The sequence below is a fragment of the Anopheles ziemanni genome, chromosome 2, assembly GCF_943734765.1.
Source record: "Anopheles ziemanni chromosome 2, idAnoZiCoDA_A2_x.2, whole genome shotgun sequence".
Taxonomy (NCBI): domain Eukaryota; kingdom Metazoa; phylum Arthropoda; class Insecta; order Diptera; family Culicidae; genus Anopheles; species Anopheles ziemanni.
This window is the reverse complement of record NC_080705.1, coordinates 40126176-40153261: the sequence shown is the minus strand read 5'-3', so window position 1 is coordinate 40153261 and position 27086 is coordinate 40126176. Positions and strand designations below refer to the sequence as shown.

The 27086-nt window shown below is 42.8% G+C and overlaps 8 protein-coding genes across 8 annotated transcripts; 2 read left to right on the top strand and 6 right to left on the bottom strand.

Moving 5' to 3' along the window:
* Positions 1 to 1867: 1867 nt before the first annotated feature.
* On the bottom strand, positions 1868 to 3272 carry LOC131293565 (uncharacterized). Its single transcript, XM_058321641.1, has 5 exons — positions 3021 to 3272; positions 2717 to 2958; positions 2455 to 2652; positions 2317 to 2386; positions 1868 to 2005 (listed from the first exon to the last, which is right to left on the bottom strand). The coding sequence occupies exons 1-5, from the start codon at positions 3270 to 3272 to the stop codon at positions 1868 to 1870; spliced, it is 900 nt and encodes a 299-aa protein (XP_058177624.1).
* A 479-nt stretch (positions 3273 to 3751) lies between these two features.
* On the bottom strand, positions 3752 to 4429 carry LOC131282287 (cuticle protein 8-like). The gene is made up of 2 exons (XM_058311701.1): positions 4418 to 4429; positions 3752 to 4324 (listed from the first exon to the last, which is right to left on the bottom strand). Exons 1-2 carry the CDS (start codon positions 4427 to 4429, stop codon positions 3752 to 3754), a joined length of 585 nt encoding a protein of 194 aa, XP_058167684.1.
* A 1700-nt stretch (positions 4430 to 6129) lies between these two features.
* LOC131282286 (cuticle protein 7-like) lies at positions 6130 to 6833 on the bottom strand. The gene is made up of 2 exons (XM_058311700.1): positions 6822 to 6833; positions 6130 to 6711 (listed from the first exon to the last, which is right to left on the bottom strand). Exons 1-2 carry the CDS (start codon positions 6831 to 6833, stop codon positions 6130 to 6132), a joined length of 594 nt encoding a protein of 197 aa, XP_058167683.1.
* Positions 6834 to 9299: 2466 nt separating this feature from the next.
* Positions 9300 to 10440, bottom strand: LOC131293563 (trichohyalin-like; the record flags this gene model as incomplete). The annotated part of the gene is made up of 1 exon (XM_058321640.1): positions 9300 to 10440. A coding segment is annotated over one exon (1092 nt), but the record flags the coding sequence as incomplete, so codon positions are not given.
* Positions 10441 to 13848: 3408 nt separating this feature from the next.
* Positions 13849 to 14256, top strand: LOC131293562 (larval cuticle protein A2B-like). The gene is made up of 2 exons (XM_058321639.1): positions 13849 to 13860; positions 13924 to 14256. The coding sequence occupies exons 1-2, from the start codon at positions 13849 to 13851 to the stop codon at positions 14254 to 14256; spliced, it is 345 nt and encodes a 114-aa protein (XP_058177622.1).
* Positions 14257 to 19814: 5558 nt separating this feature from the next.
* Positions 19815 to 20278, bottom strand: LOC131280972 (larval cuticle protein A2B-like). The gene is made up of 2 exons (XM_058310223.1): positions 20267 to 20278; positions 19815 to 20204 (listed from the first exon to the last, which is right to left on the bottom strand). Exons 1-2 carry the CDS (start codon positions 20276 to 20278, stop codon positions 19815 to 19817), a joined length of 402 nt encoding a protein of 133 aa, XP_058166206.1.
* Positions 20279 to 21969: 1691 nt separating this feature from the next.
* LOC131293561 (histidine-rich glycoprotein-like) lies at positions 21970 to 22768 on the bottom strand. Its single transcript, XM_058321638.1, has 2 exons — positions 22673 to 22768; positions 21970 to 22431 (listed from the first exon to the last, which is right to left on the bottom strand). The coding sequence occupies exons 1-2, from the start codon at positions 22766 to 22768 to the stop codon at positions 21970 to 21972; spliced, it is 558 nt and encodes a 185-aa protein (XP_058177621.1).
* A 2115-nt stretch (positions 22769 to 24883) lies between these two features.
* On the top strand, positions 24884 to 25924 carry LOC131293560 (uncharacterized). Its single transcript, XM_058321637.1, has one exon. The coding sequence runs from the start codon at positions 24884 to 24886 to the stop codon at positions 25922 to 25924; it is 1041 nt and encodes a 346-aa protein (XP_058177620.1).
* The last annotated feature ends 1162 nt before the right edge of the window (positions 25925 to 27086 follow it).

Genomic DNA, 27086 nt, shown 5'->3' with positions numbered 1-27086 from the left:
GTTCAAGTAAATTTGGTTCTAGTGTATTGGACTTCATTTTCAATGAGATCCAAGTTAAGCTTTTGTAGCAATGGCAAAACTTCTCACATCATCAGTTAATTGTTGTCAAACATTAAGAAAAAGAAGAATAAACTTTATTTCGTTGGAAAAGAACTTTTCCATGTGTCACACCAGAAAATATACCTTACAGCAAATTTGAACTTATTCAGTGCATGTCGCCATGTCATTTTGGGCTTGTGAAATCTTTGTGGCTATGGATCTTTGTAGTTTGTGGATCTTTGTAGTCTTCAACGCTTAATAGAATTGGCTGTATGTGCCGTGTTGACACCTTAAGTTGAATTCCGCATGAATTTGCGATGCTGTTCTTCTCCAGTTCTCTACTTGTTCATAAATTATTCGCCTATCTATCACCGTTAATGGGGGTTTGCTCCCTCGTTGGTCCTTGTGGCCATCGTTACCGGCATTTTTCATGAAATGTATTGTTATGATAACTGATCGGAAGATTTTTAGAACGGTTTTCATTAATTTCAGTTTCAATGCTTAGCTTATTTTTGACGAAGTGATGATGTATCTAACCCATTTATGCTAAATTAGTTAAAAGAACAATGAATTCACGGTTAATAAAATCTATTTTTGAGTCTTATATTAACATTGATATCTTAAAAACCCATTTCAATTTGTTAATTGTTGAGTTATATGCAATCGCTAAACAAAAACCCAGAGTGGTGCTATTTTTATTTCCACTCCTACATTGCTTATAAGTTATTCAGCATAAATATGAATACAATCGAAACCTACTGAACATTTACGAAACTGAATACAATAAAATTTCAATCTGGATAAAGCTAAAATATTATAGAAAATTAAAAATATATTTGCCAAAATCAGGGCGGTGCTATTATTGTTCCCTTCAGAGTACTTTGCAAAAAATCGCGACTAACGAGATAAAGACGACGCTCAAGTAATCATAGAAGAGAAAAAGTACAATGGTGTCTTTGGCAACGTGTTTTGGACGTATCTGAACCAGGGAGGGATGACAATGATTAAGTTGTTTATGCTTTTGATAAGCATACAACAAGCGGGATATTCAGATAGATACGACTGGTTTCATCGGTTAACGAGCAGTGATGACTTTGGTCGATGAGATGGGAATTGTACTGGACAGCACAAGCTTATAGCTCACCAATCTAAATGAGGTTGCCATCTTTATGGTGCACCTCTTCTGTACGCCCTCAAGAAGTCGGTACCATTGTGGGCTCTCAGTGCCTGTATGCCAGACCGGCGCAGCATACCGAAGAATAGACTAATGAGACGCTGGTTAAAAAATCAGGCCACCTCCCTGTAGCACGTTTTCGGTGGCATGGGTTCGAATCCCAAACAAGACCAAACTCACCCGTGTATGAGAGTAATGTGTTTCAACATAAGCAAATTTAATTTTAATTTAGTTGAATAGCAAGCAATGAATGCCTTTGTTTCACATTGGAAGAAGAAGCTATACCAATAAGACTGACAGTCAATTTAGGCAGCGCTCTGTGAGCTATCGAACAAGACAAACACGACAAACACGACAAAAAAAAAACGATCAAATCCATGCAATCATATGGAGGTGCTCTGTCAACCTGCATCGAACATGTCAGACAAACACGACACAGAACAAAACAGTTTGATTTTGTCGTGCAGGGCTGTATCCCACTGTGAAACTGTTATACCTTGTGTATTCTGCTACCTTGCTGCTTGGATGAGTGACAGTTCTTCACGACAATTCGCAGAGCACCTTTCCGACAGTGTCGTGTTTGTCTGGTTTGTTGGACTGTTCACAGAGCGCTGCCTTATTTGCAGTAACTGATACTTTCTTTTTATGGTTGTATTATTGATTTTGACCAATTTTAAACCATTGCGCTTGGTTAACTGGCACGAACCCAAGTTTTTCAAACAACTTTATCGAACGGTTGTTAGTGCGTTCAATGAACGTGTGGACGTGTTGTTTGTGCTCAGCCGCAATCAACTTTGGCAGCGCTCTGTGAACAGTCCAACAAACCAGACAAACACGACACTGTCGGAAAGGTGCTCTGCGAATTGTCGTGAAGAACTGTCACTCATCCAAGCAGCAAGGTAGCAGAATACACAAGGTATAACAGTTTCACAGTGGGATACAGCCCTGCACGACAAAATCAAACTGTTTTGTTCTGTGTCGTGTTTGTCTGACATGTTCGATGCAGGTTGACAGAGCACCTCCATATGATTGCATGGGTTTGATCGTTTTTTTTTTGTCGTGTTTGTCGTGTTTGTCTTGTTCGATAGCTCACAGAGCGCTGCCTTTGCCATGGCTTTCGCTAGCGTTGTTCCATAGCCTCTGTTGTTACGTTCAGACAAAGTGTATAGATGCCTCAAAGGAAAAAAAATTGTGAGGTAAGACAACAAACTTATTTGATCATTGATTAAAGAAGTACTAACCCGATTCCATCGTGATCAGTTTTGATCACACAGGCTACAAGTTGACCATCTCTTTTGTCGAATAGTCCAAGGCTTCCATTATGCTGTATAACAGTTTCGAAGTACCGTAAGGATTCATTGGACTTATATGGCCACAAATCGTCGATAACTTTCGCATGCTCTACGAGCAGTGGTTTCAGTTCGACATCATCAGGTACGCTGAAATAACAAAAAAATGTAATTAATAAGATCAGGAGTTGCCGATGCTTCTAAGGTTTTGTACTCGTAGCTAAAGGTGGCTCCTTTTTCGCGATGCATCCAGTAATTTATGGAATCTGAACTCAGGTTGATGCTGTCAAGGATACCACGCTCACCAACTACTTTGTATAAACTCTCGCGAATTCCATTATCGCCACCTACAACGATCCTTGGGTTGTGGTGCCACTTGATGTAGCTGGTTTTTCGTATCGCGTCCTCGAGCTCACTGGGCGGTTGTTCCAGGGTGTTTAATGCCACGAATATAGTCTGTCGAAACACCATACATCAATATAGAACCGTACTACTGCAAATATCTTGTATGTGAGTACCTTGTCCATGCCAATGGCCAAAAATGTAGCAAACTGGATAGGATTTGTCTTGTTCGGGACGTAAATCGTTTTCCGAAAGCGGTGCGAGGCTTGCTCTAGCGCCGTCCCTTGAAGTGCTGCTTTAATTCGCACAATGTTTTGTAGGAGGGAAACAAACTGAACTGACTCGGGTAGCAGCTGTTCGTAGATGTTCACTAGCTGATCAATTTCGGCCGGCGTAGCTGGACGCAATGGCTCGATAGCGTTGTTCATTGTTCGGCAGTCTGGACAATACTAAGCGTGCTCCTTCCTGTTGCTCGATTTCACTTTCATTCCAATTCACGAAAATTGTTGCGATAAGATAGCGACTTTGCTAAAAATCGCTACTAACGAGATAACGATGACGCTTAAGTAAAGATAGGATAAAAAGGTACAATCGAGCGGCAATAAGCTTTGACAATGTGTTCGCAATTAGCTTTGGTAACGTATCTCAACAAGGATGGGATTACCATGAGCTCGGTTATAAACGCTGCTGATGAGGTAAACTTAACTGATTTGTTTGTAGAGTTCTATTGCAAACGCATAAGCGGGGGATTATGCGTGTTCACTGAGCACTGCTCAGTAAGGAAACACTACCATAAATTCATTGAATCATAAGATTATCGCTACAATTATAATTTTCAACAAAGTATCATATAAATTAACTACATTAGCTTCAGTACAATTCACTGACACGATGTTTTGTGCCACACTCAATAATGTCCAACGTATGCCGGCTGCGCAATGACCTTCTGGACAGGCTGGGCGATCTTGACGTTAGTCGGTTCGCGGCGGACGACGGCGTTGAATCCGTTATGTTCGTCAGCGGTGTAGTCGACGATGCGCTGGTGGCCATCGGAGTCCAACAGCGAGTACTGTCCCTGCACCTGATCACCGTGGCGCGTCTCGTGCTGGCTCTTCACATCGCCGGTGTGCTCGTCATGGACGGAGTACGAGAACTCGTAGTTAGCCGGTGCGTACTCTTCGACCTGCTTCACGTAGGTTGGCTGTGCGTAGCTCTTCACGACGGTGGGCTGTGCGTAGCTCTTCACGACGGTCGGTTGGGCGTAGGTCTTGACGAGGGCCGGCTGAGCATAGGTCTGGACTAGCGCCGGTTGCGCTACCTGCTTGAGTAGGGTGGGCTGCGCGTAGTACTGTTGCTGCTGCTGCGCCGGTTTGAACAGAGCCGGCTGGGCAAAGTTGATGGGTGCCGCATGGTAGACGGGGTTTATCGGTTGCTGCAGGCCGGCATTGGCAACGGCAAACAGGGCACAAGCTGCCAGGAACTGCAAGAAGGAAGAACATACGTACACATGAACCACTTATTCAAAACGAGCTCGTTGCAATGCAGTGTAAGAGCAAGGGAAAAGGTTACTTACTTTGAAAGCCATAGTGTCCAGATGGGATTTCACCAGTGTCACCGTTCGAATCAAGAGAAATCCAGCGAATGACACCGTTCTTGAAACCGGCACAGTCTTTATATATGCGTCCCACTACTCGCGCGTCGCTGAAGCTCCTTGAAACGTTTCCTCCCGAGCGTCGAGCGCTGGGAAGGTCCTTGCACGCGGCTTGTACGCAGCGGCGAACAGCTCTGTTCCGGCTGGAGTGGGAACGAGGACAACCATGAGCAGCGTCTCCGCTATCTCCGGGGGCCCCTTCGGTCGCAGCACCAGAACGAAGGTACCGTATTTTCGGAAGTCGAAAGCAATCTCGCATAAAACAGAGCAGTTTGTCTTCAAGGGCAGCCAAAAGCCGTTTGGGGCCGCCGCGACTACCCGAGCGGGTGCCAACAGCAGTATCGCGCGTTGCAACGCATGCTTGATTGGATCGCGCTGTTTTTGGGATTGATTCGATTTGCGCTGGACGAAGCTGACGGAGCATACGCTGATTGTTTCTCTCACGCGTTCGTAGGCGATACGATCAAAGGGTTGGTGGCGTTTATGTTGGCGTCGTGTCAGTCGACGGGTGCGAACATTGGTAAGCAATTTTCTTTCACGTCAAGATCACACGCGCGCGAATGATGTTTGTGAGTCATCGTTGGGAAAGTACGTGGTACTTAAATAATTTTGTTATTTGCATCGATTCGTCTTAAAATTACAATGATTTCACGATAAGAATGATTGTAAGAGATCAGATATGATACCTACTGTTCTTGATGTAATAAAAAATACATTGACATTTGGAGCGGTTCGATCTTAAAAAACCTGTTATAATCGTTGGAGTTCGCAATTTATTGCGCATAGAATAAAAATAAAGCCATGTCTTATGTTCTTTCTGTGTAAAACTTATGGAAATGTCGGGAGAATTTGAATACCATAATTTTTCTTTTCTAATGACCTTTGGCGTCTTGGAAAACCTGTTGTAAATTTAGAATTTGTTGGAACCTTGTCCATACTCTAATTGTAGGAGTCCCTCAATAGGTTATCGAACTTACGATGTAAGTTATATTGACAAAGGTAATAACGGTATCATCCTAGCAACAAGCACTAGCAAAAAAAGGGAGTAAAGTAAATATTTAAAAAAAAAAACCACATAAAGGACGATAAATAAACAAAACGAGAAAGCAAACAATTTATTACACCAAATTTGGATTAAAAACACCGCGGTAGGGCATGCAGAGTATTTTGTTGTAATATCGAAAAAATGAAGGTGGGAGAAGAATTTTTCCTTTTCTCCAACATGTTCTATCGCCTAACACAAGAATCTTGACCAAACTGGATATGCTCTTTTACATGGATAATTATCCATCTTAAGAGAGCAAAATGACATAAACGGAAGGAAAATGAAGAAAAAGATTCTGTTACAATATTCATTTCTTTCCTTCCACTGCACTTAATAGTTGCATGATAAAAAAAGCTAAAGTTATTAAACATTCGCCGCTTCCAACCTTAAATAAATTGTATGGAAATTAATAAAAGAGCCTTAGTTCATCTTTTAAAATCGTCACGTGTATTTGTACTGTAATCCTACGAGCATTAAACATAGTTTCATAGATGACGGGGGTGTGTGTAGAGTATGAGATAGGGTGAAGGGTGAAGTGCACTTGGAAGATGTTAACCTAAATCAGCGATCTGCGTCAGTGACATCCGGCTTAGTAGTGGGAGAGTCCGACGGTCTTGATCACGGCCGGGGCCGGCTGGTGGTAGTAGGTCGGCTGGGCAGCGATGATCTTGGCCGGCTGGGCGATGACTTTGGTAATGGCGGGCTGGGCGATGATCTTGTGGATGGCCTGGGGCTGCGGGATCTTGATGTCGGTCGGCTCGCGGTGCACGACGGCGTTGAAACCGTTGTGGTCGTCGGCGGTGTACTCGACGGTGCGCTTGTGGCCATCGGAGTCGATCAGGCTGTACTGGCCGTGCACCTGGTCACCCTGGCGGGACTCGCGCTGCTCCTTGATGTCACCGGTGTGGTCATCGTGCACGCCATAGGAGAAGTCGTAGTGGGCATCGTGATCCTCATCCAGGTGCTTGACGAGCGTCGGCTGGGCAATGGTCTTGACGATCGTGGGCTGAGCGATGGTCTTGACGATGGTCGGCTGGGCGACGGTCTTGATCAGGGTGGGCTGGTGGGCCAGATGGGCCGAGTAGGTAGCCGGCTGGTAGGCCGAGTGGACTTCCTCGATCGGGATCACGCCGGCACTGGCGACGGCCAGGAGGGCGAAAAGTGCGACAAACTGTGGAAAGTTGGCAAAGAATCAAGCGGACGAGGCGAAGAGTTAGTTGGCAGAACGTTTCGTATCGGTTCCCTGCAGCTTGCAGCTCGGACTTCAGCACAAACACCTACTTTGAATGCCATTGCGTGAGCTTGTGCCAAGTGTACTAGACCTGAAGATCCAACCTAAACTGATGACTTAAGTTGATTGACTCGACGCTTTTATACGCTTTCCAGGCTGACTAGTCGCATGATCGATTGCTTCGCCGCCTGTCACACCCGAGAGGGTCCTCAGCAGCCGTGTCCTGGCACCCCGTGGACCCCGGACCAGGGCGTCTGGCAATTTCTCTCCACCGCCATTAGCCGTTCTTTTTGCATGTCGACTGTCGAGTCTGCGCTATTCAATTTGAGTTTTGCTATTTTATTTCTCCCACTGTTTCATCCCCACAATGTGAAGAGGGAAAAATAAATAAATTCTGCTCTCCCACCGAGTGCGGCTCACACGGTCGGTTTCGGCTGGTTTGCTGAAGCTTGTTATATCTTCTTCCTCTTAAGCTGTTATTGTTAACGTCAGCGAACCGTGCAGCAGCCCGTCCACTACCCGGCCGGTTTCGCGTTTCAAGATACAAGTTCAGATGTTGCATAACCGTGCGAATAAACCGCCCCAGGGGAACATTTTTATGCTCGGCCCGACTGAGGGGAGCACTTTTTTTGTGGTTGGCTTTTGCTCGCAGGGTTTCACTGTTTACTTTTGCATCCATCCCTTCTCACCAGAGGAGAGCGATGGGAAAGGAGGGAGCCGAAAAGGTGAGAATTAAACAACCATAAAAGCGGTGCAACATGTCGGTTGGACGATGCCGACCAGCAGCAGCCGAGCGAACGCGAGCCGTGCATGTACTTTCCCTTTCACGCACAGTCGAACATTGATGGAAGTGCCAAGTGCAAGTGGAAGGAAGTATCCATTTAAGTCGCCCAATACCTGCCCCAACTGCAAACTGGGCTGTGCTGGAGCATCGCATCGCCGGGTAGGGGGACGGACAGAATGAGAACAGAGAAATGGTGCCTTTCCGGGACAGCGGGCGCAGGCAGTCCGGTTGGCTGCACACCAAGGTCGTCGCCAATGGTTAACCGGTTTAACGGACCCGAACGGCTCCGATTGGCTTTCACTTTTCGCATGGCTTTCTTCTGCGCTGCACTTGTTCTTGGCGAATTTCTCACCAGCAGCTTTTTGCAGGCTTTCATGCTGAAATATGTATTTATGCAATGCACTTGTGGGTTTACGGTGAATTTAACTTACAGATTACATACACGATCTTCGATGCATATTCTACCAATTGAAACGCTTAAAGGGGAATTGGCGATACATATTAAACTAATTGGAGATGCAAAGTTCGTCAGATGATCACAATATACACAAAGTTTTTAAGTAAACTAGGCGTTCATTACAGAGTATTAATTTTGCCTCAAAGATCAAGTAATATTCTAAGAGAAAATTGTTCGAGGTTAGTCGGCAATAATCAAATTAAATTTTTGGGAATCGTTTTTACGTTTTTATCATTTATGTAGTATCTAGTCAATTAGCCGAATTACTTGAATACTAAGAAGAGCAATTTTACACAACCATAAATAAACATGTTTGGTATCGGTATGCTCGTTTTTAAAAGTAAATCTTTTGGCAGCCTAAAAAGTACAAAGAAGAAATGAATGTCGTCTAGAATTAGAGTTTTTCAGGATACAATAAAACTTTTAAAGAACTGGAACATGATATATTAATATGATAGGTCTTCAATATGTAGTTCAAAAATCCTTTAAACCTGAATGAAGTAACTTACGGGGAAAACAATTGGGCTTCGCAGTATATGTATAACTTTGAGTTAATGTAGTTAGTGTTATATTAAAAAGTACAGGAAAAATAACTATTTTTTTAACTCTCACCTACGCCAGTTCAGTCTGCCCCACAAACGCCGGTCAATTTTAGAGTATGTAGAATTCATAACAATGAAATTCGCTTATCATATGTTCTTTGTCTGTTTTTCTACGAAGCATGTGCAAAACTAGAAAAAAAAGTGCAAAAGGTCATAATTTCGCCAGGCAAACGTAAATGCGTGGTTTATTCGACTATTTTCAGAAGTTTTTTTTTATTGGTGACTGTTTCTTGTTGCCTGGCAACAGTTTTTACTAACTTTATTGTACATCTCTGGTTAAATTTATTCTTATTGTGGGTTTGTTACTGACTTGTGATATGAAATGTTTGTAACCATTAAAATATGTTTTACGGTCCCTCGATGAGAATTCAATTAATGTTACTCATTTTTTTTTAAATTCAGTTTCTTGATGTATTTTTACATTGTGTGAACCTTCTTATCGAATCGGGTGAATTTTACTAAACCTGGACACTTGGTGCACTTGCCCTATATCTGGGTTTGAATAGAATATTTTGTCGTTTCAGTTGTGTTTATCGAAATAAAAAGAACGAGTTTTTTGCTTTTTGTAATTTCTTTTGAAATTAATTTGCTTTATTTTCTTTAAATAAACATTGGCAACACTTGTAGAGTTGTAGCAAATGTTTCACGAGTATGTCTCGGGTGAAGAATGTCTCGGGTTGATGCCTTGTTTAAGGAGTATGCTGTTCATTTCATCTTGGCAGTTGCGTGACATTTCAGTTACTGTACTGATAGGTTACCGAGGGAGCATTGAATCGAACTTCGGACTGTGCACCAGCTTGAAAGCCATCTTGACGACGTTCGTCACGATTGTTTTCACGACGCTCATCCCGCGCATCTTCGCGGCGTCCTTCGCTGTTCTCTCGGTCATCGCGACGGTTGTCCTGATTGTCACGGGTGTCATCACGGTTTTCGTCCCTACGTTCCTCGCGGCGTTCCTCACGACGTTCGTCGCGACGTTCCTCATGGCGTCCCTCTCGGCGATCGTCACGGCGATCCTCTCGACGATCCTCTCGTTGATTCTCTCGGCGTTCGTCCTGATGCTGATCTTCACGACGTTCCTCGCGGTGATCGTCCCGGCGCTCCTCCTGTCGGTCCTCACGGTGCTCCTCCCGGCGTCCATCCTGACGATCGTCCTGTCGCTCTTCCCGGCTTTCCTCACGCCGATCACCTCGACGGCGTTCGTCACGCACGTCATCGTGACGATCCTCGCGCTTCTCATCGCGCTGTTCGGTTAGCTCGTCCCGACGGTTGCCACGGTCCTCTCGATTGTTATCGCCGGTTTCATCTCGTCCATCGCGAGGTGCCTGATCGCGTCGGCGCAGCTGGTCAACTCGGGAGACGGAGGTGTACGCAGGTGCAATGATGGTATCGATCGTGTACAGTGGCGCCACCGTTTGAGCCGGAATAAACTGGAACACACGGTTCAACCTTGGTCGGTTAGCGGGCTCGCGCCGCTGCTCGGCGTTGAAACCGTTGCGATCGTCGGCACGGTAGTTAACAATCTGGCGTATGCCGTCCGCATCGACCCACGAATATTGACCCCGGACGTGTCCATTGCGACGCGACTCTTCCTGGCTCTTCTGATCGCCGGTCACTGGGTCGTGTACGGAGTAGGCAAAGTCATAACCGACTGAATCTTCATTCTGGCTCTGTGCCTCGGCTGCGTATCGCTTCAGTTCCCAGGGGTCCGCTTGATTGTGCTGTTGATGTTGTGGCTGTTGGTGTTGTTGGGATTGGTGCTGCTGGTAGTCCTGTAGGCTCGCAGCACTGACTGCCGCTATCAGGAAGAGGGTAAACTGGAATGCGATGGATTAAACGATGAGTACGTGAACGTTTTTCACCATAACTATTCCTACCTTTAACGCCATCCCAGTGCCGATGGTGAAAACAGAACTACAGAAATGTACAATCTTTGAGCTGCGATCAAACTGATACTGTTGGACTAGAAGTGACAGACTTTTATAGTGACTATCATTTCCTAGCTCTGCTCATCCGCCCATCTCTCGGCTAATGATGTTTGGTAAGGTAACACCTAGGAGCGATTGATGCGTGGTTTTTGCTTACCAGTAGCATTTGTGTCTGCGAATGTCTAACAAGTATCATCGCTTGTATCAAATTACCAAACCAAAGACAACCTTTGCAACAGCCTTGACTACAGCTTAACGGTAGGCTGTGGTTTGCATTAGCCTAGGTTCTAAATGCTCGTCCGGTTCTGAACCGCACGTAATGCCATCTATCATGTTTTGATTGCTTCGTTCAATTTAGATCAAGATCAGATTTGTTATGATTTTATAACTCGAAGGTAGTTGAAGTTACCGGGCAAATATAGTCTATTGAATGAAAAAAAAAATCCTTAATAAGTGTGTTGCGCAATAGTTCTTAAAACTATAAACTTAAAAAAGAGTCACATGATGAAGTTGGTTTTAAATTTTTTTAATATCATCAGTAACTGATTTGCACTTTGGTGACAGATGAACGACAGTACCACACCTGGCTAAAAGAGCAGTAATAAAATCTTTAGAATGTACAGCTGATTAAAAGTAAACAGAAAGTCTTCATTTCGGTCATGAACCTGCCTGACATTTAAGTCGACCAAAAATCGACGGCGAGTAGGGCAGAAAGAAAAAGGGCCAACCATGTAGTACACAGCAGCTGCTGCTAGGTGCAAGCAGGTTCACTTACGTATTTTTGGGATCGGTTCTGTAGACGGTACGGCTTTGGTCAAGTTTGGCTGACTGTGGAGGATCAAATATTGCATCAGCCTGTTCACAGTACTACGCAGTGGGATTTAGAGTACGATTCGAGCTAATTGTGGCTGTTGAAGATACTCGATTTACAGTCTCCTCCTGTGCACCGGCGAGACGTGTTCAAATGTGGGTTTGGTATATTTGTCAAGTGGTGTAGACAGATTATAGCTACTGGTACGCTGTGTTTGAGATAACTAGTGTGTGTATTCAGTTTTATTCGAATCTGTGGTATTGTTCAAGCCAAAATATTTAGTCATGTTTGCAATAAAATTGAAAAGAAAAAAAGCAAAGAAAAAAAAAAGATCTTTCATAATCTAACAAGTGTTCAATGTATGTGGCGTGTTCAGTTGTTTTAAATTTCAATGCGCGAAAGACTGCTGCTTAAAACGTATGTGTAAAAAAACAAGCCGTGCATAAACATTAGTAAAACTACACAGTTTGTGGTTAAATTATAACCGTTTGGGTGACGCTGATAAAAATATACAGTTGTGGTGAAATCATAAGCGTGCAGGTAGGTGAATCCAACAGTGATTTAGGTCATACCGCATGGGTTATTATCTTGGTTATCTTGGGAATCTTCAATTTGATCGTAAATTTTTGCAATAAAATAATGCACTTTGATCAAATTATTATTGCGATAAACCTAGTACTTTAGTCACAAGCAGATCAATACGTTCGGGGGCCCCAAGCGGTTGGATAATCGGGATCGACTAGACATTTCCATTGCTCTAAATGTTTCAATACCTGTGATCAAAATTGGACTTTTTGTTTATAACAGCTTGCAATCCTTTATACATGTTTTCAGCATATAGTCTCCATTCTGTTCAATGAGAATAAATTCTACAAATCTTGCCATAACTTCGTTACATATCTTATAGTAAATATAAATTCAGGAGAAGAATTAAAAATAAATAAATAAATCCATCAAAATAATAATGTGATAGACAAATTGCATTTCCTTTCGCACATTTTGCATGTTTTAGGAAATCAGATATTGAAACCTCCATTATTTGAATATAATCGCAATGAATGAATATGATATGAACAAGTGCTTTCGTTCTGTTAGTTATGGCCTCCTAATCCTAAACCAACCAGATCTATTGACTACTCATTTTTATAATTTTCTGCGATAAATTTTTTAATTAAATACAATTGAAGTTAGTTTCTTATGTGTGCAAATAATTGCCGTGTGATAACTTCATTTTTCAAGGTCAGAGTTTTTCAAATCGCTATCAAATTATTAAATCTTTTCAACAATTTGAACAGTGCCGAGGAAAACAATTTGAAATTTTAACAATGCAGCCTTTGGCTGTTGGTCCGTAAATTGGGAGCATTTTAAGTAAAACGGAAATATCATATGGAAAAAAGATTGTTGAAAACATATTCTGCCCAGGATTTAGGGTTAAGTTAACAATGGTTTAGTAATATCAAAGTATATCTATAACAACTTTGATGAAAGTATGTGTACCACTACGAGACTAAACAAAATCGGTAGTTACTTTTGCGGTCTGGGGTTTTTATCATGCCCCTTAGGCTCGGTGCCTTCTACAGCCGCTCAGTCCGCTCATAAGTAGATTCGCATCTGAGTTTAGTGGTTTCTCACGATGTATTACTTCTTATTATACGTGATGTATGGTTGAATAATCATATTCGAATTCATGTAAGCCTATGCCGGTCGATGAACACTATTCTGAATCTCATCTTTAGTTGAATTATCCGATGAATGATTGATTGCAATTCATCAAAAAATTATTCAAAACAACGAGCATCTTCTCTGTTCATGGTAACAATAATTAGACATTATTGTTCATTAAAAAAAAACTACCAAATCATTCATATTGACATCACTTAACCTGGTGCAATGTCTTATTAAGGAAGTTAGCGTTCATGTTACTGTGTTTTTTTATCTATTGATATATTCTGGGATATACATTTCATTCTGGCTACCAGAAGGTTAGTTTTAAAACAAGCAATTTATTCTGTACTTTCTCTTGAGGCAAAAACTAGATTATCTTTTCCACCAGAGAAGCAGGTATGATGGTTGCACTAGTTCATGTAAGGTATAGTTTTCCAGGCTGGGTTGCACGATCTGATTTTTGGTACATTTAAAACTTAAAATAACCTGCTCCTGTCAAGGACAACCTCCGTGTCTGTAAGTCCATACGACTTGAGGCAATTATATACTTGCCATATGGACTGTTATTAAAGCTGCGAAAGTAGGAAGAGAAAGATTTCGATAGTGTACACCTTTCGCCAGGCAAGGTTTGCCACAGTCGGGTTGCATGGAAAAGGGGTTGTTCGTTGGTTTTGAGATTTTCGTTTTTCAAAGGACGCGAAGTATGTGAAGGAGGGGCAGTTTAGTATAAAATGTGAATTGTGTCTGAGTTGGCTATCACACGTTGAAACGAGATCAGTTTGAGCAGTACTGTCTAGGACCACAGCTGGATACATAACCGCGATTTTAAGATGTTCATCAAGGTAAAACTACGAACGGCTTCCGAGTCGTAAAAGATATTGATAAAGAGTTTTTACTTGGTGCAGGTATTTGCTGTATGCGCGTTGATCATTGTTGTCAGTGCACAAAGCCAGTATGGGCAGAACCATTATCAGCCCTACCACCACGAGGAGGAGCATTATGGTCCCGCACATTACGAGTACCATTACGATGTGCAGGATCACCATACAGGAGATTTCCATGGGCAGCAGGAAGCTCGCCAGGGAGATAAGACTGAAGGACAGTACTATCTGATCGATGCCGATGGCCACAAGCGTACGGTGACTTACCACGTTGATGGCAAGAGCGGTTTCATTGCTGAAGTTCACCGCGAACCGGTTAAAGGCCACCAGGCTCCGCAGCAGTTGTCGTATCACTAGAGCCTTTGTTTTAGAGCAATTATTTCCATTAGATAATTAGCAAAACCTTTTTTCTTTCTGTTCTGTCGATAATGAAGTTATCAATCAAGATAATAGGAAGTCATAAAGCCATCATCATCATTCATCCCCTATCATAAAAAACATTGTAATGAAGTAAAGCAAGTGCTGAAAATGAAAAATAAAATGTTTTATCACCAAATCTAACCTTTCACGCTCTATTTATTTAAAGTTATAACATTTTTTCATGTGATGATTAGTTTCTTTTGGGGTGAAATATGTTTTCTGTAATGATTGATCATTTAGCGTCATCCTTTCTTTCGTTGGTTGTTTTATCTTTCTGGTTTTATCAAGTTTTAATAATACTTTTTACAAAAAGAAATTTCACGGAAAAATGTAATTGTATAATAAATATATTTTTCAAAGTGAGTGATGAACTAATATAATGAGAGTGTATAATAAATATATTTTTCAAAGTGAGTATATGAACTAATTAAATTCAGGGTAGAAGGCATTTCATTCAAATTTGATTGCCTATCAATTAGAGTTGTGCTTTATGAATTTTAACGCAAGATGTTTTCACATGATTCTTTCATCCAAAATTAATTTAGATTGATTTTTAAATCTTCTGTCCCAATTCTTAAAACATTGACAAATTGTTCGAAAAATTGATGTATCTTCATACATTTTTCATGAATCTTTCACGAATGTTCATGATTGTTCACTAGAGTGGATTAACCGACAATCCGGGGTTTCTTGTCGTATTTTTGTGAAGTTTTGTGCCCCTGTCCTCTGTTATTTTGAATCTATGGGATCCTAGATGAACCTTGCAGTAAAACGTCATTCAAAGAGTAATTCAAATTCATGAATCTGAATGAAAATCTTTCTATATCTTCATTCATTCAATCATTCAATATCAATATATTGGGTAATGCTCAATATTAGTCTTGTCGTAAATCGCGTGGTAATTGATTCTACTTGAGAAATTATAATAGACAAATCAAAAATAATGCTAAAGTTCAAAAGAGCTTTGATTTATTTTACAATTTTTGCCTGGACTTCGATTCAGACACAACGATCTAATGTGTTAGTTAATTTACATTTCCTGTTTAAGTAGTTGCATATTTTTACGAAACAAATTTTACAAATTCATCATAATCATTTAAGCAATCTAAACATATAAATAATATGAAATTAAATAAGTTCCCTTTAATCAGTTAAATTTGGCCTAAAAATCTTGAAAGTAGCAGATCGATTCTAAACTACTTATTTTAATACCTATCTTCTATATATGTCTTGCTTTTATTTTTCTTTCAATAAATTCAAATTCTACTGTTAAAAGAGGATTCTTTTAGTGCAAATTGCCCAAAGTGCCAAAAGTTGCCATGTGGTATTTTAACTTTTTATGGTAACTCAACATAATTGAAACCGATCTCAAATGATTAAATTCCTTTATCAGTGTGGATAGCGATGAGGAAAATAATTTGAATAAAAAACAATACACACTTTTGCTGATGGTCCGTGAATCGGAAAGCTTAGAAGGCAACAAGACAAACGAAAACATATTCGATCAAGGCTTAATAGATACCTCTACCTGAGTTTTTCAGACGGGTTAGCTTAAACTAAAATAAAAATGTAGCGGAATACGTGGGGGGACCCAAAAGTAACGGGAATCGGGTTGTAGGGAGACGAGGGGGAAAAGGGGATCGGGTTCAATATTTTATTTTAAAAGCTTAACATGTTCTTGATCAGTATGCAAAGTTTAGTTTCTGTAAGTGCATCCGCTAGTCTTTGAGAATTTTTTCAGTGTAACGGTTTTAGTGTTTTCGGCGATTTTGTGAGATGACCAAGTGAAACTGAGGTCAACCTCGTTCTGAGCTCCCCACAGCTTCAAAAGCGGACGAAAATGTTTCAAAAATCAACAACCTTGTTCAGAATGTGTTCCTCCAGGATGGAAAAATCGGTATCATGCCATTTTCGGTCAAAAACTGCCTCACGGACAGCGCTTTGTGGGCAGGTGCGTTGTCGTGGTCTCAGTTTCGTGGAAGAACCAGTTTTCCCTCAACATTTTCAAATCTGCCTGGTGGATTTTTTTAGTTTATCCTCCATCCTGGATAAACAAATGCTGAACAAGATTGTTGATTTCTGAAACATTTTCGTCCGCTTTTGAAGCTGTGGGGAGCTCAGAACGAGGTTGACCTCAGTATCACTTGGTCATCTCACAAAATCGCCGAAAACACTAAAACCGTTACTGTTAGAAACACTTTGCTTCTAACGCCAGCTGTCAATTCGGCTTAGAACAGACAGCCTGATGATAGTGATAAGCCAAAAGGGAACTTCATCGATCAGCTGACGGATCGGCTGATCGAGAGGAGCGATGACCCTTGGCGTCGGCTTCGCCGGCAGGAGGCTATAAATAGGGCACGTTTGGGCGCAATGAGCGAATGGTGCAAACATAAGCGTTTAATAAAAGACTAATTTTTTGGTTCCGCACCACAGCGGTCCCTAAGGAATTCTTTTCTTTATTTGCTATTGCACAACGTTGGAACCGTTTCCAACATTCCAAAAAATTATAGTCTTTCGAGTTTTATGAATAAAACTCAGTTACGGTAAAGGATTTCGAAAAATCCATCATTTCGGGTCGTAAGTAATCCGCGTTTCGTGTTCGCGAGTGAGTGATGGAAGCAGCGTCACTTCGGATGAAGGAGATGCCCGTTTGGGGGCTGTACCCCCACGGGACTGGCGGGCAAGTGTGGCCGAATACCCACGCAGCGGCAGCCACAATCGGTGGCGTAACACCGCGCCGGGGTCAAAGCGGTCAATTTCCCACGCCAAGTTCGTCGCACAGCACTACCCTATCGGCGTATACCACCACGAGTTGGGTCCCGGAATGGGTGCGTAGCGACAGGATGGTCGTCCCTCCACAAGGCACTACACTGGTGCAAAAAGCTGGACTGGCGGCCCAGGACATCCGTTTCGCTGAAGGACACGAAGGAGACACGCGGAACCGTAGCGGAATGTATCGCACGGCGCGGCAGAAGGAGATCCTCTTAAGGAGGAAGGCCATTGAAATGGAGATGGAGCTATTGGAGCTGGAAGCGATGCAGATAAAGGCGAGGATGCAAACATCCCACTACTGTATGGCAGGCTCTCACGGGGAAGAGCTGCGACCCAGCGAACCACCTGTACATTATTCAGGCAACGAGCACGGCCGCGACGAAATGGCCGCGTTCGAACAATGGCGTTACGCCATTGATTATAAAAGGAGGCACACTGCGATGGCGGACACCTCAACTACGCCCGCGATGGCGTATTCATATTTATCATCGGAAAACCACGCCACGGAAAAAGGACACGCACCAGGAACGGCACACCCAGCACCTTTCGGATCTACGGCACCCACGAACTACGCTCCAAACACAGGACACACGGCACTTTCTACGCACACGATACTTTCTTCGCAAATAGTTGCAACGACACACTCCTCGAAACCAGAAAACACTTCACCACAGAACGGCACAGAAGCGTACACTTTCCATCTTACATCCAGCGTCCCGCAGATGAAGGACGAGCCAATGTCTGATTGGGCGACGAGCGTGCGGTTGCGTGAGGTTACCATCTCAATCCAGAGACGGTTTCGAGCAAAACGGTTGATGGAGCTGCATAGGGGGGAGTACAAGCAGAAGAAAATAGCTGCTGTCGTCATTCAGCGCTGGTTCCGTGGTCACCGTGTTATGATCGAAGAACGCGATCGGTTTGTAACCGTTCGGCAAGCAGCAATTGCGATCCAGCAGCGCTTTCGAGTCTACGCTGCTGGGATCCAGGAAAGGGGACAATACCTCCGGCTCCGGGAAGCAACGATAGCCATTCAAGCTCACTGGAGGTCAACGATTGCAATGCGTAAGCAGCGAGCGATCTATCAAAGGAAGATCGGTGCAATCCGGACCATCCAGATACACTATCGGCGCTTCCGTGCTCAGTTGACGACTTGTGCTGCACACCCCCCCGTTCCAACATTGGTGGCATCGCGAAACGTTGAGCATCGGCAGCGTGAACTGGATGCGCTTCGACGACAGGACTGGTGGCACACGGCGTCTCATCGATTACGTTTCCCAGCGTTGCGGTCTGTGGATAAACGAGTGGAAATCAGTATTTTGCTAGTGTCTGCTGAGCTAGGTGAACGATACAGCATCGGAGGGCTATATTTGATGCCCGATCACTGCGGTCTGGTTCTGCCGGCGTCCTTTCGCGATCGGCGACACATTCAGCCGTTCCACACCCACAACGAACGCACTGCTCCGGAGAGCATCGATCGTCGGCAGCGCGAAAGGAATGCGCAGCGTTTGCGGTCCTGGTTTCACGGCGGAAATCATCGGAAACGATTCTTCGCTTTGTTGCTGTCCGAGGTCTCCAGTCGTACGCCAATGATGACCGAGGATCCCTCGAAGGATAGCCAGCTATGGAGCTCCGCTGTCCGTTGCCGTAGCCATCGAATCGTCGTTCGAGGTGGTTGTTTGTCCGGCCAGATCCATAGGATCACTTGCGTGTTTAAACGCATCGATTTGCGATCGTCCTGTTTAAAAAGGTTTAGATTAGAAAAAGTAATCTGCGATGGATACTTACCAGCAGACAGGGCTTTCGTTAACACAAAACATTAGTTTCAAAACATTCGGTTATAACAAAAGATTAGTTAGCACATAGAGCCGAATTGACAGCTGGAGAAAGAGTGAGACAACTATGTGTCTAACTCGGGGAAGAGAATGTTAGAAACACTTTGCTTCTAACGCCAGCTGTCAATTCGGCTTAGAACAGACAGCCTGATGATAGTGATAAGCCAAAAGGGAACTTCATCGATCAGCTGACGGATCGGCTGATCGAGAGGAGCGATGACCCTTGGCGTCGGCTTCGCCGGCAGGAGGCTATAAATAGGGCACGTTTGGGCGCAATGAGCGAATGGTGCAAACATAAGCGTTTAATAAAAGACTAATTTTTTGGTTCCGCACCACAGCGGTCCCTAAGGAATTCTTTTCTTTATTTGCTATTGCACAACGTTGGAACCGTTTCCAACAGTTACACTGAAAAAATTCTCAAAGACTAGTGGATGCACTTACAGAAACTAAACTTTGCATACTGATCAAAAACATGTTAAGCTTTTAAAATAAAATATTGAACCCGATCCCCTTTTCCCCCTCGTCTCCCTACAACCCGATTCCCGTTACTTTTGGGTCCCCCCACGTATTTTGTAAAAAAAACAAATGCATCTGTAGTTATGAAGATTAAGTTGACCCGAGCTTAATTGTAGACCGGATAGTTCAAACTTGTCAACGGTTGTCAAAACCGTTGCAAAAACATTTAGTAATCCTTGCATAATCATGCAAACCTATTAGTGAAGAAAAATGGTGATGAGAAACCATAACTTCATAAGTGTATCGAATGAATAAACTTTATGGCCATTCCATGCTAAATTGAGGCGAGCGGAATCAGTTTTGTTTGGTTTGAAATTTTTAATGTTAAAATAATAATATTACTATTGTATTATTATTGTGTTTGATGATTACATCCTAGTGATGGTAGTTATGGTGGGCAGGAGCCTCGTGGTGGTGCTGGGGCTGGTAGTGATGCTGCGGCTGAGGAGCCTGGTATCCCTTGATGGGTTCACGGTGGACTTCGGCGATGAATCCGCTCTTTCCCTCGACGTGGTACTTGACGGTGCGCTTGTGGCCATCGGCATCGATCAGGTAGTACTCGCCCTGGGTTGCATCGTCCTTACGAGCCTCGCGCTGTCCGTGCACATCTCCGGTGTGGTCATCGTGCACATCGTAATGGTATTCGTAGTGGACGGGACCATGGTGCTCCTCCTCATGGTGATAGTGCTGAGGCTGGTGGTGTTCTTGGTGGCCATAGTGACTTTGTGCGCTCACGGCGGCAATGACGGCAAGGACAACATAGATCTGTTGAGGCAGAATATTCAGTTAGCATATGTTTAGTACAATATTCACAATTTAATCCTTACCTTGGTGTACATTTTGAGAAAAAGAATCAATTGGAGCACTGTTGTTGTGTTGCTCGAATGATCGGCAAATGGCTTATGATGCTGGCAAGAAACTGATTCCTTTCCTTATATACAAACGAAAAGGCTTTAACTTGGAATGTATGCATCTAGAAAGTTGACTGAAAAACGAATAGCCAGCGTGATAATGGAAACCAAAAGAAGGGATGTAATGTTGCTTTGGTTTGCCAAATTTTTCAACCGGTTGAACCAGATCGCTCTAATTGTAGTGACGGGATTGTCAATCGTTGATTTAGGCTATTTAATGAAAACCGGATTTTTTTATGGTGAAAAAACTGTCACACAATGGTGGTTGTCTACAAGTAAAAGGATTCTATTTTTTTCAGGCAAAATATTTCGCATTTTTATAAGTCGGTGGTTTTGGAATAAAAATCATTAAAAGTTATTCCACTATAATAACTTGTACAGAGTATTAGGCATTCGTTTGTTGGTTGATACATTATAAATCTTTTTAACTGTTAAAAGCAACCTCTAGCATGCTAGGATGTTTATCCTACTATGTGTATACTTTGTTATTTTTCACAACTCTAAACTGCTCTAGATCCCCTTCATAGCTATAGGATGTCTAGTGGACCACTTACTTGAAAAGTTCCGTAAAGTCATTGTACTTTGCTTACAGTTTCTAGAATGTGTAGATGTCCCTCTATGACTGTAAGAAAAATGTCTACTTGCTAGGGTTGATTTCAATGGGATGTAAAGGCCAAAGGAATTATTTGGATGAGTCTTGGAATGTTGCTATTTGTGAAACGAATTCAAATATGACAAAAAAACTAAATAAGACACGTATCGTATAGTGTCGTACGGAATAGTTGAATAACTAGTATTCTGTACGGATACCTTTTGTAATCTTTTTGTTATTTGAATCCCATGTATTCGGATTGAACATGTATGCAAATCTTAATCAGTCATATGGTTGACCAGAGATAATCATTTCAGTTAATAAATAAGTAGTATCAACGGACATTTAAATATCAAAGAGAAATTCGATGGCCTGTTTGTCATTTGTATGGTTATTTTGGTTTTGGTTCTCTTCATGGTTTTCTAATTTCCGTAGAAAAATTGAGTTATTATTCGCATCATTTGTACATAAATACCGTTTTTTTTAATAAGATTTCGACAGTAGTTTCAAAGATAGGAAATTGACATGCGATGAATTTTGGTAATATATTTCATATTTGTATGTATCATGTTACATTGTGGACAGAATTTGGATTAAGAAAACGCTCTTAAATACAAAAGACGGACGGAACATCCATTTTCCGTTTTTTAATATGTTTTTCATTTGACAAAGTGAAACGGAAGCCATAAAACAATAAGCAGGTAACAATTGTTTGTTGTACAGCATAAAAATTTGAAGGTGCATGCATAAATTGGTGGAACAAATTTGTGATTTTTGCGCTAACCCAGCAAAACTTGAACGATAATCGAGATTAAATTAAATGGTAGATATATCTACCAGATGTTCAGAACTGGCATGAACCGTCGTAAATCAGTTATTTTTCGTGAAAATTGAAACAAAGAATGTTAAATTATCACAGAAAGAGATACTATTGTCTCTTGATAACAAAAGCTGATGGTGTTTGTTTTAGTATTGTATTTATTTTAAAGAATTGATCTACTATCGCTAAACCTATAATTGTAGGTTTTTAATGGTGGTAGTTATGGTGGGCAGGAGCCTCGTGGTGGTGCTGGGGCTGGTAGTGATGCTGCGGCTGAGGAGCCTGGTATCCCTTGATGGGTTCACGGTGGACTTCGGCGATGAATCCGCTCTTTCCCTCGACGTGGTACTTGACGGTGCGCTTGTGGCCATCGGCATCGATCAGGTAGTACTCGCCCTGGGTGGATTCGTCCTTACGAGCCTCACGTTGTCCGTGCACATCTCCGGTGTGGTCATCGTGCACATCGTAATGGTATTCGTAGTGGACGGGACCATGGTGCTCCTCCTCATGGTGGTAGTGCTGAGGCTGGTGGTGTTCTTGGTGGCCATAGTGACTTTGCGCGCTCACGGCGGCGATAACAGCTAGTACAGCTAGAATCTTAAGAACCAAATTGAAAATGTTGTATAGATTTTCTCCTGGCTGGCCATTAATTTTAGAATTATTAAGTACCTTGAACATTGTAAAACTTTTCGTTACGGTAGCGAAATGATCCTGTTACTCGCAGGTGCAGTAGGTGTCTAATCCAGAGGGGTTACTTCAGAGCTCTTTTATACCAATTCGTTTCCAAGTGAAAGGAGAAAAGTATTGTGCAAAGCGAAGTAGCAAAATGCGGGTCTCATATTTTAACGAGAAGAGACTTCAATCCAATATCACGATACGCATGACTCGATATTGCCAAAATATATCTTACCAGTTTGACCGGCTTGCTCTCGTTTGGTGAAAGGCTCGGTAACGGTCTACTGGGCGTTACGTAACCGTACCAGACGATATATGCACCAGAAATCATCGTTGAGGACCCGGAGCTCAAACAACCTCCGTGTGCGAAAACATGGAAATGGTAACACATTTCAATGCCAAGGTAGAAATCCTACTGGACCATGTTAAGCCGTCAATATAAATTAATAGAGTTGGCAGTGTGACGCTAGGTGGCATTAAAGTCACGTTTTAATAATCTACTTGATTTCATCTGGTTTGCGGCGCGTTTGTTCACTTATGAGCAGCTGCCATTAAATGATCAATTGTATCTTTCAACGCATTATAACACAGCATGGTTAAATATTGGTTGTTTTTTATTTTAAATTTTAAAATAAGCTTCTTCTTGACGTAACGGCCATCTTGATCATGCCTACCCGATAAGGCCTTACTAGACTTTGCCCCATTGTGTACGTGGATAGTCAGTCCTTTCGTACAGGGGAAGGTCTGGTCTCGGTTGGGATTCGAAACCACACCGTCGATCTTGCGCATATAAACGAATTTTTTCCTGTAACATAAAAGGGGGTGCTGCCATTGTAAATAAATTAATAAATTACTCTAAAAATTATTTTGTATAGTTGAAATAAACGCTATCATACGATAGGAACGCATATGAAACGTTGAATGAGATAATAACTGGGACTTGATAGGTCATAGCCAAATAGTTTTGGTGCAGTTTGATGAAATAATGAAAACTTTGACAACATAAGAAAACAAAAAATTCTTAATATTCTAAGGTAAGTATAAATATAGTGATGCTACGAAAAATGAACAAAAGAATCAAAATTGTTTCTTTGTGTTTGCATTGCAGTTATGCAACCGTTTGTATAGTTTAAACCTTTTAGGGTACGTATCGTTTTGTGTCTAATTCACTGGAATCTTTGTAATATGGCTTGGACAAACAATCAAATCGAACCGCAGCATATTAACCAAACCCACTGTTTTCTTCAGCCGAAAGTTTCCTTGCGTGAAAAGTTCCTCCTGTTCCGAGGCAACCGTGTACCGTATGTGTGATAAGGGTTTCACCATTTAGCAATAACAAAATTTGAAATATCCTCAAACATTTTAGGATGTAGTTTTTCATTTATTCTAAAGTGACGTGTTTGTCAATGTTGTTAAACATGTAAGTCTTCGATTGTGTTGCCATATGTGGTCATTATAGTCTCCATGCGCTTGCTGAATGCACTGCAGGTCCTAAAAATTCAAAATAGATCGGATTCTCTCCAAAAACTGGTCAATGTTTTCCGGAGGCTTGTCATGTGGCGTTTATAGTAAGCCTTAACCTTCATAAAGCGCCATATTGAGTAACCCGGTATCCATCATGGTGGCCACATATCTTTCCAGCAGAACATAAGCTGTTCCTGCTTCTAGTATTGAGTGCGTTTCGAGGGATGGGATGGAGTCTCATGGATAGTTATCCAACCTTATCTCCTGCCCAAGACCTTTCCCACGTTCCACCGGGATATTTCTATGGCATCGACAATATGTTTTTGCGATAGTTGCGCGTGAGATAAATCGCGAAAACACTGCTACTTGGTTATGTGCAAGTGCTAAACTAAGTAAAACGTGGTTTTTCGTTCACAACCTATTTTGGTACGAGTTAAGGATTAAGTGGATGCAAAGAATGCAAAAGATTTGTATACCCAGAGAAAACCGGAACCATATTAGTACGATAGTGCAAACATTTTAACGCATGCGGTACTTACGACGGATAAAAATTGTCCAACGAGTCACCCTCGGTGGCGTGCGTTTACTTCCCAAAACCGAATTAACCTTCTCCTGCACGGGAGAACAGAGTATTCACATAGACAAAGAAAAAAAGTCAAACAAGCTGAAGAAGAAATACGTCTTTTCAATACATGTTCTATCGTTCAATAGTATCCTTGTATTTAACAGCCTTAAATTTTTATTGACTATTTATATTAAAATATTTCTAGTAATTTTTAATTGACGTGACGCTCAAGCAGTAAGGTTGTGCACAACGGTACTCCGCGATTTACCCTAATTTTCTGCCGTATAAAGTCCGAATCGGGCACATTCCCTTGGTCTAAACCGTCACAATTGTTGAGCGCAATCTCATCATCACCGTTCATCCATATTAGTGCAGTATTACGGGTGAATTTACTGAGTTTCGTGACAAACATCAATAATGGCTCTCGTGTGCCGCTCCTGCTCGTCGGCGATCGTCTCCAGCGACAACACCTACACCTGCGGAGGATCCTGTAGGGCTGTGTATCACGGTCCATGTCTGGGTGTTGCGAGTGGTGTAGTGAAAGCACTGGGACGTCCTGACACGCATATTATCTGGATGTGTACCGAATGCCGAGACTCGTACCGCAGTGGCTGGGCCGGTTATCGCGATCTTCTCACTTCGACCATTGCCGAGTTAAAGCGAGACCTATCCGCCGATTTGGAACAGCGTTTGATTTCTGCGATCGCGGGCATCAAGCGCAACCTACCAAAACCCAGCAGGTCGCTAAGCCCGGTTGTGGGCTCCGTATTACAGAATGCGCAGCTTCCCGGACCATCAAGTGATGCACTACTGAACACGAACACTGAACCACCTGCATTTCACATAACACACGCAAATCCCACCATAACTCATGCTTCGCGAAATCACAACACTAGTAACATGCCGAAACCCCGTCCAATGGATCAAACCCTACCACCGATGCTCTTCGGAACATCTTCCAACGATGATAACACAACCACAATACCAACAGTTCCCATAGATGAACCACGATTTTGGCTCTACCTAACAAGGATCGCCCCGTCGGCTTCAGACGAAGAGGTTGAATCATGCATAAAGCAAAGGCTGAACACTAACGACGTACGAATGCACAAGCTACTTCGACTGGGTCGATCACAGAGCACCGCTACCTTCATTTCATTTAAGGTAAGCTTGTCGCTCTCGCTTCGTGAAAAAGCACTCGATCCGTCGACCTGGCCACCCGGTGTGGGTTTCAGAGAATTCACCGACCACCGTTCACCACACGCAAACATTCGAGCCCCGCGCATCCAAAACCATGATGAGATGCAGAGCAATATGCAGAACATCAATCCATCTGTCTCCAACAGCACAAACGTATCGCATGATTCCATCCAATTTCACCAGGGGACACAGAACATCATCTCTACTATCCCAGATCCTATCAGGCCGGCCTCAACACCAAATAATGCAATCGCCTAGCTCAGCCTAGCTGACCCAACAGTGTCAACACAAACGCCGATTAACTCATCTCATTCTTTCTCCGGACAAACACGCACGCTACCGCCATTAGTCACTACTCCGTCAGCTCCGCATCGTTCTAATATCTCTGTTTACTATCAGAATGTACGCGGACTGCGCACTAAGACAAACGAACTACGTCTTTCAGTATCTGAATGTGAGTTCGATATCATAGTTCTCACGGAGACCTGGCTCGACCCAAGTCTGCCATCTTCGCTGGTATTTGGCGATGAATTTCGAGTCTACCGCCGTGATAGAAATAGCAACAACAGCGCTCACGCTCGCGGGGGAGGAGTGCTCATCGCCTGCTCTCATTGTCTGCCGTCTCATGAACACCTTACGTGCCACTCATCTATTGAGATACTGTGCGTTTGCATTAAACTCTCGAATTCACGCCTCTACGTAATACCCATCCAACACAAAATGAACATTTCTCCATACAAAATGGGTCCCGGTTTTGTCAACGGTTCTCTCAACGATCGTCCAGTTAAACCGGGATAATTCATTCGGAGCAAAGCCGGCAAAAACGAAAAAGAGGAGAGCCCTGATGGGCCCCCTTCTCTCTTCTGCCTTCTACAACACTCTCATGCCTCGAGCACACAGCGGGATTCGAACCCAACCTCTCCAACTCCGGTCTGTGTACGCTAACCACTAGACCGGCGCTCTTGCTTGAGAATGGCGCGCTAAATGTACAATATATATCTAGCTACATGCGTTTGCATGCATCGTTAGCGATCGCTAGCGTAGGCCTCAACCAAGAGCAGGCCATTTAAGGCTCTCGCGAGGTCTTCGCGTACACTCTCTGCACTGCCGTACGGTGGAGAGCGTGTAATTGTATGGAGCGAATTGCGCTCTTTGAGGGCTTCGCACTTGTTTGTATCCACGCGTGCTCAGGCTTCATACAAGTTTTGCTCACTCTTCATATACCCATCCAACACAAAATGAACATTTCTCCATACAAAATGGGTCCCGGTTTTGTCAACGGTTCTCTCAACGATCGTCCAGTTAAACCGGGATAATTCATTCGGAGCAAAGCCGGCAAAAACAAAAAGAGGAGAGCCCTGATGGGCCCCCTTCTCTCTTCTGCCTTCTACAGCACTCTCATGCCTCGAGCACACAGCGG